The sequence below is a fragment of the Chionomys nivalis genome, chromosome 4 (assembly GCF_950005125.1).
Source record: "Chionomys nivalis chromosome 4, mChiNiv1.1, whole genome shotgun sequence".
In the NCBI taxonomy this organism is placed as follows: domain Eukaryota; kingdom Metazoa; phylum Chordata; class Mammalia; order Rodentia; family Cricetidae; genus Chionomys; species Chionomys nivalis.
In genome coordinates, this window is record NC_080089.1 from 104,318,844 (window position 1) to 104,336,498 (window position 17,655).

A 17,655-nucleotide genomic window follows, 5' to 3' on the forward strand; every position below is an offset into this window, starting at 1 on the left:
CCCATTTCCTAGGGCCTCATTAATTCCTCCCCACCTCACCCCGTGAGAAAGCAGGTCTGTGCTGAACTTGGCCCGGGCCCAGAGCTGGGTCTGAACATGCCACTGGTTGGTCGGAGAGGCAGGAGGTGGGGTGGGGGTGGGGGGTCTTACTCAGTCCCCACTCATGTATGCAAGCAGACAGGAGAACCCCAGTGCCATCCATACCCTATTTTCCGGAACCCCGAAGATATAGAGACCGAGAATATAAAACACAATCGGTCTTATGTATAATATTTATAAAAGACCAGTCTCCCCAGCTCTGTGCCAGTCTGGCTCCTGGGTTTTGACTCCCAAGGGCAGGATACTTGGGGCCCAGCCTCTCTTCTCCCAGCACTGGAATGTAAGTCATGGCCCCGGCTTGAGGTGTGGGAGTCCCAGCCTCCCCAGGACTGGTGAGGGTGCATACCAACCCCATCCTCAGCAGAACCTGCAGACCCCAGATATGGGGTAGGATAGGGTCTCCCTCCAGGAAGGAGATGCAAGAAGAGAACAAGAGTATCCTAGATTTGGGGCCCAGTTGTTGGAAAAGGGGCTGGGAGATCAGCAGGTGGGACGGGTTGGGTGAGGGAGGGGGACGATGAGCCCTCTGGGTGCAGACTGTAGCTTCCCAGCAGGGCTGGGGGGGGGATGCCTTCAGGCCTGGGTTCTGGCTCTGTGTGGCTCAGGAGGTGGCTGCTGGGTCTCGGTGTACACAGCTGTGGAAGGGGGAGGAGGGTGGAGGGTTTTGGTGGGATCTGAGGCAGCAGCCCCACCCTGTTCCGAGCTCAGGAAGCCCCTACAGCCCTGGAGCCCAGCAGGGGGTGGTCCAAGGGCCTTGGTCCTGGCTCTTCAACAAAAAACCTTCCAACGGGAGAGGATATGGGTGGAGCCAAATGCCATAGTATTTACAGTGTCTCTCTCCCCTGTCTTTCTCCTCTTACTGAGCCCCTGGCTGGGAGCAGGGGCTGGAGAGGGAGGGCAGGGGTACTAGGATGAATACACAGAACAAGATGGGAGTCCTCCTAATGGTTTCCTCCGTGATGGCTGGTCCCAGAGACCCAGTCAGTGATGATGAAACTCAAACTCATGGTCATCAGCAAGAAGCCAACCGCAGCAAAGCAAAGGGCCTGTTGAGTGTCGGAGATGAATGAAAGAACTGAGATACGAACATTCCCTCAACCCCGCCCCAGCCCACCGGCTTCCAGGCCCCTCCTACCAGGATTTTAGGGGTAGATCTTGCAGGCTCCTTCTCAGTGGGCATGATTCGGAAGTAGAAGATGGCAGGGAAGATGAAGATGAGGCACGGAGCGGATGTGGCCCCTGCAAAGAGCAGAGCTGAGCAACAGCTGGCTCACAGGTCTGAGGTGGACTCCCAGTGAGATCAGCTGCACTCTGTGGTGGGAGAGCCCTGACTGATTCCAGGAGAGTCCACCAGCCTTCTCCTGCCTTCTCATCCACCAGGCTGCAAGGCCGATGGTGTTGGTGGGTCAGGAAAATGTCAGTGAACAAAGCGAACAACGAAGAAGAGAAACTTATTACAGAATAAAGCCTTAAGGATCCTGGGTTCCTAACACAATTTGTTATAATTTGGATCTCGAATGCCCTTAGAAGGCCCGAGTGTTTGGTGGTGGGGTCTCTAGGAGGTTCAAGTTGAGGCTGTCAGGTTGGTGTTGTTTGGAAGCGCAAGACCTTTAGGAGGTGAAGCCTTGAGGGAGGTCCTCAGGCATTGGCATGAGCCCCTTAGGGACTGTGAGGCTTTGATCTGCTCCTCTTTCCCTTTTAGTTCTTGGCCGTGGGGTAAGCAGTTTTGTTCTGTCACACACTTCTGTCATGATGGATTATCCCACTACAGCCCTCAAATCACTGGCACCAGTCAATCACGACTGGAACCTGTAAAAATATGAGCCCAATAAGTCTTTTTGTTTATATGGACACAAGGCTATCCCAGGATAGCCTCAATCTGTATAGTCAAGAATGACCCTGGGCCGGGCAGTAGTGGCATTTGCCTTTAATACCAGTACTCAGGAACCAGAGGCAGGTAGATCTCTGTGAGTCTGAGGCCAGCCTGGTCTACAGCGTGAGTTCTCTCTCTCTCTCAGAGGGGGGTGGGGGAGAAGGAAAGGAGAAAAAAAAAAGAATGATCTTGTGCTCCTGGTTTTCCTGCCTCCACCTTCTCAATGCTGGGATACAGGCTTGTGCCACACACAACGCGCTGCTGGGCTCTAACCCAGGGATGGCACCATGCACGCGCAGCCAGGCAAACACTCCACTAAGCTGCTAAGCTATGTCCTCAGCCCCTGAACCTTTCCTCTCTTTTTATTTAATCTAAACTTTTCTGTTTATTGTTTTTTCTGTGTGTACATGTGTAAGGGCACGTGTGCCACTGTACACGTGTGGAGGTCAGAGGACAACCCAGAGGACTCATTTCTCTTCTTCTACGTGAGTCCTGGGGTCCAAACTCAAGCTGTCATTGTTTGGTGGCAGGCGCCCTCATTCACGGCCATCTCACCGGCCCTGCGTGTTCCTTTTATAGGTTTATAACTGCCTCATGGGCTCTGTTATAGCGGCACAGAGCTGGCTCGACAGGCACAAAGGTTCCCAAGATTTTTCCGTCACTTCAACAACGCATTTCTGTCGGTGGGCTTCAGCTTGATGCAGATTTGGAACTATGGAAGCAAGAGTCTTTCTAAGATAGTCACAAGTCTCAGCGCCCAGACCAGTGAGGTGGACTGAAAAGGAGGGTGAAGAGGTCAGACTTGGGTCATCCCAAAGATGTTTCAGAACTGTCTAATTTTCGAGCCTGGAACCTCAGCTGGGATGGGACAGCGGACAGAGACTCAAGCTTGGAGTCTGATAGTCCAGTAGCTGGATCGAGACCCTGGGCTCCCCAACTGCAGCTCTCCTGTTCCTTCAGTCACTCTGGACTTTGGTCCCCCGATATGTAAAATGGGGGTAAAATTTTCTGAGACCTTTTGCTGTTGCTAGAGCATCTCGCTATGCTGCCTGGGCTGGTCTTGAACACCTGGGCTCAAGTCATTCTTGTGTTTCATCCTTTCCAGCTAAGATAACTACCATCCCCAATCCAGGGAGGTCCTTCGTGAAGACTTGGTCCTAGAGACTGTCCTGTCATCTAGTGAAGAGGACTTACTCAGTGGTTTTGAGCCTTCAGAATGGACTGCAATAGTTTTAAGGACAAGAGTTCATTCAAGTTGGAGCCTAGACCATGTACACGGGGGGGGGGGGGGGGGGCAACTATCACTTAAATGTAGGGTATGTGCTGAGGGGGTCTGTTGGATGTATAGAGATGAGAGTCTCTGGGACACTATCCCATTCATACAGCAAGGCCAGACTCACCAATGATCCCAAAGATGCCCAGGATGTTGGGGGCAAAGATAACCAGCAGGTTGATGCAAGTAAGCAGGCCAGTGGCGATGAGCACGTGCCGCAACCAGCTGAACTCCTGGTTCTGAAACAGCATCTGCTGGATGGCGCGTCGTACCTGGGCAGGTGGAAAGTGCCATCAGTCCGGGGGCCCCCAGTAGACCTTCCCTTCTGCTGGCCCCGTAACCTGTCTGCTGGCTCACCGGGAATAGAACGATTGGAACCGTAAGTGTGACTGCTATCAGCACGGCCACGCGCACACATAAGATCAGCACATCAAACGGGTCCACCTTGCTGTAGGTGTGTAGCAGCTCCGACTCCACCCCGTCTGTGGCAGGCAGGGAGGGTGGTCAGCAGGCCAGGGGGCGGTGGACCCTGACACTGTGGGGAGTGGCACTCAGACTCACCTCCACAGCTGCAGGACACAGTCAGGCATCACACATCTAGTGAGTGCCTATAGTAATCAGGACACTATGGCCACTGACCAGCCCTTGCCTCCCAGCCTGGCCTCTGATCCCACCCGTGCTGATCAAGCCATACCATAGAAGGTGAGGTAGCCGAAGAGGGCAGCCAGGAAGTACATGACATACATGACAGCAATGGACAGGTTGGAAATGTGCTGCATCTTCTTCTTGGAGGGGCTGCAGACAGTAAGAGAGGGGCTTGGTGACACTCAAGGGTCCCCCTGGCACCACATCCTGCTATTCAGCAGTGAGAAAGCCTCCTTCTTGCCCCTAATTTCTATTCTTTTGTTTTGTTTTGTTTTTTTGAGACAGGGTTTCTCTGTAGCTTTTGGTTCCTGTCCTGGAACTAGCTCTTATAGACCAGGCTGGCCTCGAACTTATAGAGATCTGCCTGCCTTTGCCTCACAAGTGCTGGAATTAAAGGTGTGCGCCACCACCGCTTGGCTCTGTTTTTGTTTTTATTGAGACAGGGTTTCTCTGTGTAATAGCTCTGGCTATCCTGGAACTCCCATTATAGACCAGCCTGGCCTCGAACTTACAGGGATCCACCTGCCTCTGCCTCCCTGAGTGCTGGGATCAAGGGTGTGCACCACCACTGCCCAGCTCCTAATTCCCACTCTTATGGAACATGAATATCTTTGGTCTGGTGACATAGGTCTTATCCTCTCTCCCTCTAGACACATATCTAAGAGCACATCATTCTCTCAGACCGTCAAGGCAGCCACCATCCCTCCCCAGCCACAGATACCTACTCCTTGAGTTCTGTGTATATGGGCAGCACCTCGGGGTGGCAGACGAAGGCGAAGGCCATGATGGGTATGGTGTATGCTGTCTGGAGACACACAGAACTATGTCAAGGCAGCTGTCCCCCCAGGCCCTCTCCCCACTTCCCTGACCTGGCTTGGCCTGTTGGAACCTGTGAGTTGAGTGTGAAGTAGCTTGGGGTGCAGAAGGCTGCAGCCTCGGGCTCTCCCTGTTGTTGTGCCTTCTCCTCCAGTACCACCGTGTGGCTGAAGTTGCCTGTGGCATTGGCCAAGTCGTGTGCCAATGAGCAGGGAACTTGGAACTTCTTGTAGATGACCTGGGATGAGGATGGGTGAGAGTTGTCAGTGTCAGGCTAAGCTGCTGGCAAAGTCGCCGTGAAGCCATGTTCAAGCTTAGAAGAGCTGCCTTCTCACACTCTGGCTTCCCAGGAGGTCCTCCCACCCTCCACCCCAGAGGACTCCCTTGGGCCACTGCTCTCTCCTGACCAACATGGAAGGTGGCTCACTGCGATCAAGAAGAACACCATGCAGCTGAGAGAGAAGCCACTGGAGTAGCCCAGGTAACCTGCCGAGGAGAGGACTGTGAGACTCATGCTTCCCTTGCGTGTCCCCTCACGACCCTCCAGGCTGACCCTGGTGACTCACCCAGCTGCCGCATTAGTGCTAGGGGCAGAATGATGGTGACAGACACCAGGATCACAAGGTAGTTGCCATCCATGTACCACGCCCTGAAGGGAGAAGAGTGGGGACCACAGTCAGAACCTCCTCAACCTGGGGTGGGGTCCCCTGCTTCTCCCTGTTAGGGCACCAGTAATGCCACCTTGTGTCCTCTGACCAACATTTAACTATAACTCCAAGTCTTCCTGAGCTTGATCTGGGAAAGGGGGTGGGGCTCATCTCACACTCCTGAGTGTGAGCTGGCCGGGGACACAGCTCGTGTGGGTCCCCTCCTGACTGCAGGTGCTGGCAGTGTTTCCTAAGCACACATAGGCCTGGGCCCATCCTGATGCTGGTGTCAGGATGAAAGGACATGGCTCAGGAAGGGTCTGTGTTTTTCTCGGGGGTCTCAGGGACTTGCCAATAACTGTGGCCCTTGTGATCTTTCTTAGGCACCTTCATCTTGTATTATTCAGGCCTTCCTCTGTCCTGGAAATGAACGCGGGGCACAGATAAGGGTAGAAGGCCCAGGACCATCCATTCTTCTAGATTCCTTGGGAAAGGTCCCTGGGACCCTAGGTGCAGAATCCTAATTCTTTCTCTCAGCATTTTCACAGTCATGTGGCCCCTTTGCTTACAGACACTGGGTGGTCAGGAGCAGGGTCAGCCTCTCCTCCCTTCCTCTCAAACACAAAGCAAGGCTGATGCCCAGCCGGTGCTGGCTAAGTAGTAGGCACCCCCACACATGCCCTGGGCTTAATCTCTTGGTAGTGGCGGCGGGGGTGGGGGTGACCCCATGGTCAGGAATAGCAGGTGCTTAGAGCTAAGCCGGAGGCCCTTCTGCTCATGAGCAGGGTCCTGGGTCACATGGACCCTAGCTTTCTAGTTCTAAAAGTCCCTTCTGGGGGCTTTCCCTGGATGTTCCGCACACAGACAGGAACCAAATGTGGCTCTATTTGCAGTCCTCTGCTCTCCACAGCCACACTTCTGTCCTGTCTAGCAGGCTGGCCGGGCACCCATTGCTTCCCACCCTCCTTCCCCAGGCTCACGAGGTCGGCTTCTCCAGATTCAGGAAGGTCTGTATGACAAGAGGCAACTCAGATTTGATGATGTACAGGTAGCTGGACATGGCTGGGGGAGAAGGCAGGGGACAGCTGCTGAGGTTGGCTGAACCAGCCAGATCATCCTGCACCCCACTGCCCCCACCACCAGCCTCACCTCCAATGTTCTGCAGCGTGATAGCCAAAGCTGCTGCCAGCTTCCCTGGGGTCCCAAAGGCACGGTAGCCCAGCTGCTCATAGGCGCGAATGCCTATAGAAACCAGATGTCAGGATAGCCAGGGGAGCTTGCCCTGGTTCACCTTAGCCCCACCCCACCCCCCGCAGGCCTGCTCAAGGCTCACCCACAATCCCCGAAGACTTGAGGAGCAGGTGGATGGAGTAGCTAGATAGCAGGGCAACAGCTGTCAGAAGGAACCTGGAGAACATGAAGGAAAGAGGCCCCTGGAGGTTGGCTGGCAGGGAGTGATGAGTTCAAAGAGGCTGCGAGGAGTCTGTGACATAAATGTCTGAGGAGCGGGTACAAGTCAGGAGACTCCAGAGATATGAACACTACTCTCTTTGACCCAGGGTGCAACATGACACAGGTAGGGGCCCTCTGGGTCAAGAGTGCCCTGTGCCTGCGCTCTGAGCCCCTTCCTTTCTGGAGTCGTTGGGACAAACATGTTTTCCATTCAGGCTTCAGGGCAGGGCCACCAAATCAAGGACACGTGTGGCCACACAAGGCCTGGCCACAAGGGTTCAGCCATCGTGTGTAAACGTAGCAGAACAGACTCAGGCCTGTCGAGCTGGCCTTGTGGGTTTGAGGAGCAGTGAGGTATATTTGTCTGGCTGGGGATGTTTTTGTAGCCGTGGACTGGTGCAGAGTAAGAAGTGCCCACCCACTGGATAGCGAACTGGAAGGTCCTGGGAGGTCATGGTTGGCAGCTGTTCAGGACCGTTTGCAGAGGCACTCACAGGAAAAGGATGATGCCAGTATTGGCCATGGCGTAGGCGAGACCCAGGATGCCACTGCCCATGATGGCATTGCTGAGATTGAACACGGACATCCCAAACGATGTCTTCCCCTCGAACTGCAGGTACCAGAGTGGGATGGGGAACAATGGGGCATTGTAGCATCCTCCCTCATTGTCCCTCAGTCTCCCAGAGCACCTCATCACCATGCCCAACTTCCCCCCAGTCTCCCAAGTCCCTCAGGTTGCCCAGCTCACGTCGGTGAAGTGTGGCGCCATGCTGGAGCTTTTCTCAAGGAAGCCCTTGCCTTCTGTACAATGTTGGGGGTCTTCGGCCCTGCAGGAGACCAGCACAAGTGACTCAGCTCCATCCCTGTGTCCTGTGCCTCTGCCCAGTGCTTCCCTTCCCTGAGCTACCACCAGGTCCCTCTTCTATTTACCTCTGTGTATCTGTTGCAGACACGCCCACCGGTAGAAGCCCCTCCAAGTGCTTGCCATTGGGCACCAGTTCCACCATCTCTGTCTGTCGGGGTATCTCCATGGCTCAGAGACTCCCTAGGAGCACTGCTGGCACACCAACACAGTCAGACGGCTGTGGAACAGTCAGCCCCTCTGGTTATCTTTGGGATCATGGTCTCGTTTCCCGCTTGAAGTCAGTGGCCATAGTACATCTCTGAGAGGGTCACTTAGGACAGCCAGGGGCATAGAGGATCACTGGGGCCCATCTCTTCCTTGGGCTCTGCCTTTGGGGTATGGAGTAGAACTTGGACACCTGAGCTCCTAGGACACCCTGATGGGACAACTCATAAGTACAAGTCCCCTCTGTAGACCAGTCCAAGCAAGCTGTTAGGGCCTCAGTTTCTCTACCTGCGGAGCTTGGACCATTTGGGTGATCTGAGTCCATAGCTGAGTGGCACCAGAAACCCTGAATGCTAAGTGCTAGGTCCTGACCCCTCTCTGCATGTGCGTCTTGGAGTGAATCCCCTTCCTCACAGTAGCCCTGGGACAGTTTCCTGAACTGGTCCTGTGTGCCAGGGGCCTCCTGGCCAACCTAGAATGGCACTGCCTGATGGCTGGAGGCCTTGGGAGAGGGTGAGGGCTGTGGGCCCTGTTCCCAGATGCCCGGCGGGCTCTGTTGGCAGTCAGAACAAAGGGCCCTCTGTGGGCTGAGAGCTGGCGCTGTGGATAGCAGGCGCAGAAGATGCCCCCTCCAGAGCCAGGAGGCCTGAGGCGGTGCTGGGGCTGGACACCTGGGCCTGTCCAGCCTGGTTGTGGTGAAAGGCCCTCAGGGGCCCTTCCAGGAAATGGATGTCCTAGGGCACAGTTCTCTGGGCCACTTGGTCTTTATGCTCCTCACAGTCCTGGCCTCAGGACCATGCTTTCCTTCTAGCATTGCCTCTCTTGCCAGGGAGCCCCTGATCCAGGGCCTGCCATTCAAGCCACCCTCTAAGCAGAACCCTCGTTTCCCTGGGCCAGGAGCTCAGGGCTTGGCTGGCTGAAGAGGAGCCCAGGTCATTGCTGGGTGCCCCCTCTCTCTCTGGGCCTGGCTCAGCTGAACTGCAGAAGATCCCGTTTCCTCACTTCCCACTGAGCACAGCCCAGACAACAACTCACTGGCCCCTCTCCCATCTCTGGGGCTAGGGGTTGGATGTCTGGGCAAAGTGAACCCAGGCCTTTTCAGGACATCCTAAAGGCCAGAGTAGTCATCAGGGGGGCTGAACCAGAGTGGAGACCAGAAAGGGGTGTCTGTGCCAGGCAGGATAGCCAGAGCCTGGGCCTGAGGCAGAACAGGGCATCCCAAACCCAGCACTGACTTCTGTCTCTACTCCAGCCCCTAGGGGTCTCAGGTCGGCTTTGAGGTGGGAAGCTACAAGAAGCCCAAGCAAACACTCAGGATTGACCTTGATGCTCTAGGGAGTTAGGCTCAGGCCTTAGGCCCCCACACCCTGTAGACATCTGTCTCACTACGCCCATCAGAGTACCTACCCACTATTCTGGCCCAGAGCTCAGCGTCTGAATACCTCAGCCCTGGGGACTCCCCACCTGGCACCATTACCTGCCTCTGTCTTCCTGGTTGCCAGTTTTGAACTCCTCGTCCTCCCAGCTCACCCACGGAGGACCCTGAGAGTGTGGGCTTCAATTTGTGGACTCTTCCCCCCGTCACCCATCACTCCATAGGCTGTCCTCACACTGCCCCTCTGATGAGCCCTGACATCAGCACCCCTCCCAGAATCTCACCTAGGTGGAAGGTTGCACTGCCAGGTCTCCGAAATCCCTCCAGAGTACCCCCTGGCACTCAGTAGGTTGCCCTTGCTCAGTCCCCACCCTGGGCAAGCTGGGACAAGCCCTTGGAGTGTGCCGTGTCAGCAGTCTAGGCCAAGCAACCTCTCTGCTGTAATGACAGAGGCCCCCAGGCTTGCCTGGGCTGGTGTGTGCAGGGCTTCGTTCTGTTATGGCATCAGGGTACCAAGCAGCCTGGCACGGCCTCCAGGGAGACTAAGTCCATGGAATGGCTATGGGAGGTGCCAGCTCTAGGCTCCCTGTCCCCTTCCAGTGGGGCTGAAGTCTTTGGGGCCTGGTGGCTATTATTCATAACCAGTCATTACTAGGTCTCAGGCTGCCCCGAGATCCCAGGAAGGACATAGAATCTTTGTCCTTAAGTGATCTCCAGTCTGGTAGAGGTGACGATACTCTTCTATGTCCCATTACTCCTCCTCCCAGCCACCGCTCTAAAGTTCCTACCACAACTGAATGTGACACACATTCTTCTGGGTCTAAAAAAGTTAGGGGGGGAGGGAGTTATCAAGGGAGGCTTCCTGGAGGAGGTGGTGTAGCCAGGTCTAAATTTCCAACAGAAGCTCCAAGGCATGAAGCAAGGAAGAGAGCCTTGGGCAGAGGGCACAGCGTGGACATAGGCTCTGAGGTGTAGTATCAGCAGGAGGTGAGGGTAGAATGAAAATCCCATGGCTACTGACAAACCTTCCAGAGCCTTAACGGCTAAGTGAGTGTCTTTACTCAGTGAAGGCAGTTCCAGGACTAGAGCCCCAGAGCGGAGACGAGTTTTGACGCTATGAAGGAGACCTCAGACATCTCCCAAGGCTGCCAGCTCACCTCCTCCAGGCCGTACCCTCCTTCGCTATCTCCTGCCCTCCTATGTGTCAGGGAGTCAGGGTACTCAGAAGAGGAGCCTGATTAAGGAGAGCTGGCACCGGAGCCAGTCCTGCAGAGGCGAAGGCCCAGACCATGCCCTGGACTGGACCAGCCTCACAGTGCGACATGAACAGAGCACTCTCCCCCGGGACCTCGTGGTCCTCTGATACCAGGGGTCCTGTGAGGCAAGACCAAAGCTGGCGACAGAATGAGGGAGCTCTAGGAGGCTTCACCTTCACGAGCAGGTCATGGGTGTCTAAAGAATGGTCAAGTCTTAGGGTAGAGAGAGCACCAAGCCCTTGGGCAGGTCATCAGGATGGCCTTGGTCATGAGTGCCATATGAACCTGGACGGTGAACTGATGGCTGTCCCAGGCCATTGCTCTGAGGCTTGTTTGTTCATGGGGAGATGGGGAGGGGCTGCAGCATCATCAGGATGGTGCATCAAGTAACGCCTGCCCACGCGGGCTTCACAGAGCGAGAATTCATCAGGCACACCTCAGCAGGTGTTGACTTTGGCTAATTAAAGACTTGTAGGCCTAGGAATCCAGGCCAGGATGGGTTGGCTGCTTGCATCAGCCACTATGGGAACCACAGCTTTCTATCCTACAGCACAGTCCCTAGGTCCTGCTAACCTCCATTCTCAGGAACATACGTGGGCTTGCAGGGTAGGCTGGCTGCACGGTGGACTGCACCTCTCCTAGTCCTGTAGCCATATGTTTCGATGCGGGGTGGGTGTCATGTGAAGTTCATTTTTATAGCTCAGGCTACTTGGACCTGGGCAGCCTTGTGACCTTGTGCCTATCACAGGGGGCCTAGTTTAGCCATTATGACAGAGTACCTCTAGATAGTGAACCTCTCTGCTGGCCTGCTTCTCCTGATTTCAGAGAGAAGGACTCCATCCAGGGACAAAGCGTACATGACTGGGGAATCAGTGCACAGCCGGCATGTTTGAACTTTAAGTCCCTAACACACAGCCCCAGAGACTGCTGGGAGAAGCTGCTGCCCTAAGAGACTGAGGTGCAGGGCCAGGAGGAGCCTATCAAAACTGTCAGTCACCCCCGGCCCCTCCCCCAGGCCACAGCTTCACAGTAGTGGTAGAAGACTCCAGTCCTGTACCTCCCACTATCCCATCATCGCCACACAGCAGAACAGGAGAGGGCAGCATGTGGCCAGTGTGTGGCTGGCACAGATGACCTGACGAGGTGCATGTGCAGGACTGGGCAAAGCCACTCTTTGGTGGCCTGGCGCATTGATAAGCTAGCCACCCCAAAGACTCAGGCTCTGCTCCTTGGCCCAGGGATCTGTAGCCTGTGTCTTGGTATTCTGGCTATCCGGAAGTACCTAGGAAGATCTGAGAAGCCCAGCTGGGGCCGGAAGGTAGACTTTCCTGTGACAGGGTACGTTTCCTAGACAACCAGCAGATGCTTACGAGCCACCTTGGCCTCATCTCCCACCTCGTCTTGGACCCTCTCTGCTCAGGCTGGTTCTAAGAGAAACTGCAGCCAGAAGCTCCTGGCCCAAGCTGGCCAGAGCCAGCAGCAGTCCCTCCTCCAGCTCCATTGCCAGCTTGTTCAGAGGGACGTGCGGCCAGAGGTCCTGCTGAGGCAGAGGACAGGACATCACGTGACTGTGGCCCCCCAGGGGCAGGGGAGACCCTGTGCCAGCCAGCCCATCTTCCTCCCTGCCGACCCGGAATCCCCTGGAGGTGGCCAAATATTTGGACAGCCGGACTCCTGGCCCCAAGGAAAACTGGAACACAGGCCTGGGGCAGTTTGGGACTCATTGTAGACCCTGATGGGGGGCTAAAGCAAGGTCAGCTTGGAGGAGGGGAGACATTAGGTCAGGAGGATTGAGGTAGAGGGAGGAGAGTGGGGAGAGATCTGAGGGGAGAGAGTCCAAGAGAAAACATACACATTTCACATTTCAAACACGAGCTCATGCGTACTGATCTAGACAGACAACCAGATAGACAGACAGGGGCCCAGGGAGATAGAGAAACTTGGTTGGATATTCAGAGGCACAGACAAAAGAAAACAGAGAAACAAATACCATACAAAGTAGATGATTTGATATTCAGGCAAGGAGAAAGAGAGAGTGAGGGAGGTCAGAAACAAAGATGACCATTCGAAGGTAGAGGTGGAGAAAGATGGTGGTAGGGACAGCCAGAGCCCCACGTGTGGTGGCACAAACCTTAAGGCCCAGCACTTGGGAGGCAGAGATAGAAGGATCTCTATGAATTAGAGGCCAGCCTGGTCTAAACAGTAAGTTCCAGAGTTCCAGACCAGGCACAGCTATGTAGTACGACTCTGTCTTTTTTGTTGTTGTTGTTGTTCTTTTTGTTGTTGGTTTTTTTTTTTTTCAAGATAGGTTTTCTCTGTAGCTTTAGAGCCTGTCTGTCCTGGAACTAGCTCTTGTAGACTAGGTTGGCTTTGAAAAACTCAGAGACCGGCCTGCCTCTGCCTCCCAAGTGTTGAGACTAAAGGCATGCACCACCACTGCCCGGCTACAACTCTGTCTAAAAAAACATAAAGACAGAGAGCCCTGGAAGGAGCCCAAACGGCCGTGAGTGGAGGAGGAGGCAGGTGTCTCAGCACATCAGGTACCATAGGGTGTCCAGGGGGAACTCAAGAGGGACTCCATAAGGCCTCCCTGCATCTTCAGCTCTCCGTGAATTCAGACTCTATCCCAATGAGATGCAGTGGTATCCAGTGGAGCCAAGCCCAGGAGGGTCATAAGGCCAGATTCTACTAGAAAACTTGGAGACCTCAAGGCTGGTTCCTGAGACTTATTTACCTGAATAATGGAAAAGACAAACAGAAGTGATGGCCAGCTGGGGTGACCCCTATTGTCAGTGGCCGCACACAGGTGCAGACGTGCTGGCTGAGGGGCTGTGTACAGGACGTGGCCCGCAGAGCGGAAATCCAAAACCAAGCAACTCTAGGCTGCTGGCAGGAAAGCCCCTCCTGCCCCAGCAGCTGGTCCTTCCCTTTGGCCCCCAGAAGTGCTGCCTGGTCCTTTAGAGTTCCCACCCTACCGTCCTGTATCTGTCTTCCCATCCAGAGTCAAAGGCCTGCCTCTTCAGTACCCTTCCAGACACCACACTGTGAGCAAGGCACATAGTAGGTGCTTAATCAACATCACTGAATGAAGGGAATGGGTTCAAAGCCCTCTGAAGGTTCTCAGTCCATTTTACCTACTCTGGGGCGCCTGGTCCCTGGCGATGTCTAAAATAGAACTCTTCCCTCAGGGCCCCTTCCTGCTACAGCCTAGCCTACACATCACACCCCAGCCTTCTGTGCACACAGAAGCCAAAACTGCATCCCCCTAGCAGGTACTACCTTGCAGACATGCTTTGTTCTCGACCCACACCCAGCCCAGACTTCCAGGGCTTGCTGCATTAACTTCATATCTTTTCCGGGTCCAGTCTAGAGTTCATGATCTACCCGCCTTTATTGAGCCTGTTTCTCCATTTGTGTGGGACTCTAAGGCCACTCTCCAGGCCAGTGACACAGCTACAGGAATAACCAGCTCTTTTCAGCTGGCTATCTGGAGCCTTGGACTGTGGTGGACAGCAAGCTTGAGACAAGAATCGGCACTCAGCAGGATGGCTTGAGAGGGCAGTGAGAAGACAGGTTTCATGGATTCAGGCAGGAGAAAGCTCTGAGACACGGTCTCATCCTTCCTGGAGACACAGTCCCCTACTCAAACCCAAGAAGTCAGAAATCGCCATTCCTGGTTTCAGTCATCCCAGCCTCTCCAAAATATATCAAAATATATCCTCATGCACTCAGGATCCTTCCACCTTGGGGCTTCCCACGAAGGGTTTCCACAGCTGTGCAGAAGTTCCCTACTTCCAAACAGAACAATCCTTGGGTTTATCTAGTTTTCTATCCCCACCCCCTGACACGCAATGAGTGCATCAAGGGACTGGCTTCCCTTCCAAAAATAAGTCCCCATCACAGACTATGTGCCAGGCATTTCTTCTATGGACGATATAATGGCGGGAAGTGGATGAAATAGTAAAGGTAAGAACAGGGCTGGCGGGCTAAAGGAAGAAAGCACATGGAGGTGTCCTCCGTGGTACTCCTTAGGGAACAAGAACCTTTGACGTAGGTCTCCTTAGCATTGTGCAGAAGGCAGACCTGGATTCAGGTCTCGGGGTCACGGGAGTGGGATAGGGGGGTGCAGATTCTCACATGCCCCACCCTTGGCTCCCTTCTCTAGTGTAAACAAACCTTAAGCATTCACTGTAGCCAATGAAAGGGGCCAACCCAGCAGGGGCGGGCTCCTGAAAACTAAGTCTTGGGCCCCTGGCTAGTTCTCACACTCGGGCCAGCCAGGTCCACAGGTGGAGAGGAACGCCCATTGTGCCCCGCCCTCAGGCCAAAGAGCCAAAGGAACCCAGAGCAGGCGGTGCCCACTGGCCCCACTGCAAATGACACTGGTTCTGGGGCTAACATGGATCCCGCGGGTCCTCAGGCGTCCCGCCCGATCTGCCCTCAGACTCTGCCCAGCGAGGCCGGAATAAATATACCCGGACTGCCCGCGTGCCAGCCGGCGGATCTGTCTCTCAAGCGCCCGTCGGGGCAGAGCTCCAGCGTCTGCTCCCCGCCACTCTCTAGCTGGTGCTGGTGGGTCCTGACTCAGGAAGTCAGTCCACTGTCTCCTGAGCCTCAAACTAGGTGTCCTGTGGACTTAAACCCGGGGCTGCTGTCCCCTTGCTGTCCAGCTTGGCCCTGCCAAGAAAAGGAGTAGAGGAGGTGTCCCTCCCAGCACCCTGGCGCAAGCTTGGAGCTGGGGTGCCTACCGGCAGTCTCGCAGACCTGTGCCCTGGAGCGCGCAGGGCTCTGACTCTTAGAAAATTGGGACGCCTGCCCGGGTCTCACGGTATGAGAGAGCTGCCCAAGCCCACTAGGAACCGGAGAAAGTATAATGGCTCGACTCGCACAGCGTCCCTGGGCTGGTGGCTCTTTAACCCCGGCAGTACCTGGCCTCGTGGTGGGCACTTTCGGCGCTCCGCCCCGAAGAGTGAGGTCCGCTCCACTCCAGGCTGAGCGCTGGGCTGCAGCAGCAACGACAGCCGCAGGGGATGAAGGGTGGCCGGCCCCGCCCCTGGCCCGCCCCCGGCCCGCCAATCCCTGGCGGCCCGAGGGAGGAGGGGCTGGTCCGGGGAGGAGCGGGGGCCTGGCCGGCTTGCCTCAAAGGGGCAGTCGGTGCCCTCGGTGCCCTCGGAGCCTATAGGTGGGAGAGCCTGGATGGGGAGGGGTCGCTTGAGCCCTGAAGAATCGGGGCGATGGTTCAGGTCAAAGCAGAGATCTTTGTGGGAATTGTAGGTGCCCTGAACCCCTGAAAGACTCTGCCTATAACTTTCTAAACCTCATGGGATCTTCAGCCGAAAGCAGTGGGAACACCGTAAGATTTAAGTTCAGTGAGGGGCTTTAAAAGGACGACTTTCAGACTTGACGTCTTTTCTACCTTGCCTGGTCCTCTTTGCTTGTCGGTGGTGGATGGAGCGGGGAGAAGGGCTGTCTGAACCAGTTTTTTCTTCACCCCAGAGAGTCGGTATCCTTGAGGCTGAAGCAGAGGTGGGCTGGGAGTGCTGCGACGTGAGGGCGGCAAGGCGAGATTGCGGTGTTTTTTTTCTGGCCTTGCATGTCTATGCCCTCTATTCCGTTTCTAAGATTAAGCGACTGCTGTCAGCCTGCCTGTCAGAAGTAGGGGCAGGACTTTGAGGCAGGGACTTTCGGGAGCACTCATTCTTGACTAGCTATCAGGGCCATCTCTTCCTGCTTCCCACCTGAAGCTCTGGTGAGGAAAGTGGTATGGTAGGGAGCTGGGGAGGGGTGTTGGCTTTCAGGATGGGGAGGGTGGAACAGCTGTGCCCCTTGCTTCTCAGCCACTGGCTCTGATCCGATTAATGCCATGGCCTCTGCTGTTTGTTCCTTTCCAAGCTGGACTTCTCGGTCATATCTACCTCCTGATGTCATCTCTCCTTCCTGATGCTGTGGAGACCTTCAGAGACCAGGTCTCACTCCCTTTCTGCCCCAGGCTGGGAGTCAGGACTCCTCAAATCTAGCAGGCCTGGATTCTCTTCTTGCTGACTCATAGCACCACCACAGTCAAGCCCAAGCGTGCCTCAGTTTCCCTCTGGCCAGGGAGAGGTGGGTGAAGAGAAAGCCGTAAGCTACGAATTTAGGACTAGACGCTGGCTGTGAAGGCCAGTGAGCTGGGAAACTAAGCAAAACAGCCCTGGGATGGTGATAGCTTCCGGAAAGTGAAGCCTACATTTCTGGTAGCTAGATGACAGAAAGGACAGCTTTTCATCCTTAGCTGATGTTGATATGACTTCCAGACCCAGCCTTCCCATGTCGTGATAGCCACTAGACTCCCACCCTCCCAAACAGCAGAAGAAGCTAGAGAGGGCGGCACATGCCGGCAATCCCAGCCCTCCAGAGGGAAGGGGGAGAACAAAACGGCATGAGCCAGAACCACCTTGGATACTCACACGGGAGATATTTATCAAGGGGCAATGGCACCAAAGCAGTTCCTGAGGATCCAGGCCAGGCTCTAGGTTCTCAGCATATGAGGATTGGGGTTCTGGGTCCTAACTGAACGGGAGCAGAAACCGGCTGGGCTGGGCTGCTGTGGCAGGATTGGAGGCTAGTGAGATGAGGGGTCCCTGGGTAAGGCCAATCATGGCTAAGCTGGGGGAAGGGTGCCTGTTTGTCATTCCTGGGCCTGGACCCCTGCCAGGGTAAATAGAGCTCTGAGGCCTTTCTCACCACCTGTGGAATCTCCCAGGCCAGCCTGCCTTAGCTGCAGAGCCAGGATAGGATGGATAGGACACGCTGATGACTGCCAGGCACCTTCCCCCAGAGGTCTGAGGAAATGCCCATCCGTGTAACCGCCACATCGGGGTAACTTCCAAGAGTGGGAGAGCTTCATCTGTGGCATCAGGCTAGCCCTTGCCTCCGTTCCCTCATCTCCACATTTCAAACACAGGCCTAAAAGACTGTCTGACGTATGGGATGGATCTTAGGGTCCTAGGATCTTACAAACTCTCCTTCCAAGACCATGTTAGCCCTTTGCTCTTCTCAGCCCTTGTCTAGCCAACCTCCAGTGGGGCAGCCTCTCTCACCATATCCCACCCTACATTGTTCCTCGAGACCCTTTCCAACAGCTGTGTCCTGTCTTCACCACTAACCTCGT

The 17,655-nt window shown here is 55.1% G+C and overlaps 1 protein-coding gene across 2 annotated transcripts; it reads right to left on the minus strand.

Moving 5' to 3' along the window:
* Window positions 1–268: 268 nt before the first annotated feature.
* On the minus strand, window positions 269–15,528 carry Slc38a3 (solute carrier family 38 member 3). Of its 2 annotated transcripts, none has more exons than XM_057767182.1 (16): window positions 15,434–15,528; window positions 7,736–7,887; window positions 7,554–7,632; window positions 7,300–7,415; window positions 6,687–6,760; window positions 6,503–6,595; window positions 6,334–6,415; window positions 5,273–5,355; window positions 5,134–5,192; window positions 4,780–4,944; window positions 4,616–4,695; window positions 3,940–4,040; window positions 3,603–3,727; window positions 3,373–3,517; window positions 1,235–1,338; window positions 269–1,145 (listed from the first exon to the last, which is right to left on the minus strand). In XM_057767182.1, exons 2-16 carry the CDS (start codon window positions 7,834–7,836, stop codon window positions 1,041–1,043), a joined length of 1,512 nt encoding a protein of 503 aa, XP_057623165.1. In that variant the 5' UTR covers window positions 7,837–7,887; window positions 15,434–15,528; the 3' UTR covers window positions 269–1,040. The 2 variants fall into 2 exon arrangements, with proteins under 2 accessions (XP_057623165.1, XP_057623166.1); XM_057767183.1 differs by having other exon boundaries at window positions 7,736–7,859; window positions 15,434–15,501.
* Window positions 15,529–17,655: the final 2,127 nt, after the last annotated feature.

Bases quoted from the DNA above. Each gene is read 5' to 3' on its own strand.
- Slc38a3 (XM_057767182.1), bottom strand. From the start codon at position 7,836: ATGGAGATACCCCGACAGACAGAGATGGTGGAACTGGTGCCCAATGGC. The intron at 6,761-7,299 runs GTGAGTGCCTCT...CATGTTCTCCAG, and splicing joins ACTGGCATCATCCTTTTCCT to GTTCCTTCTGACAGCTGTTG. The intron at 5,193-5,272 runs GTGAGTCACCAG...TCTCCTCGGCAG, and splicing joins AGCACTAATGCGGCAGCTGG to GTTACCTGGGCTACTCCAGT.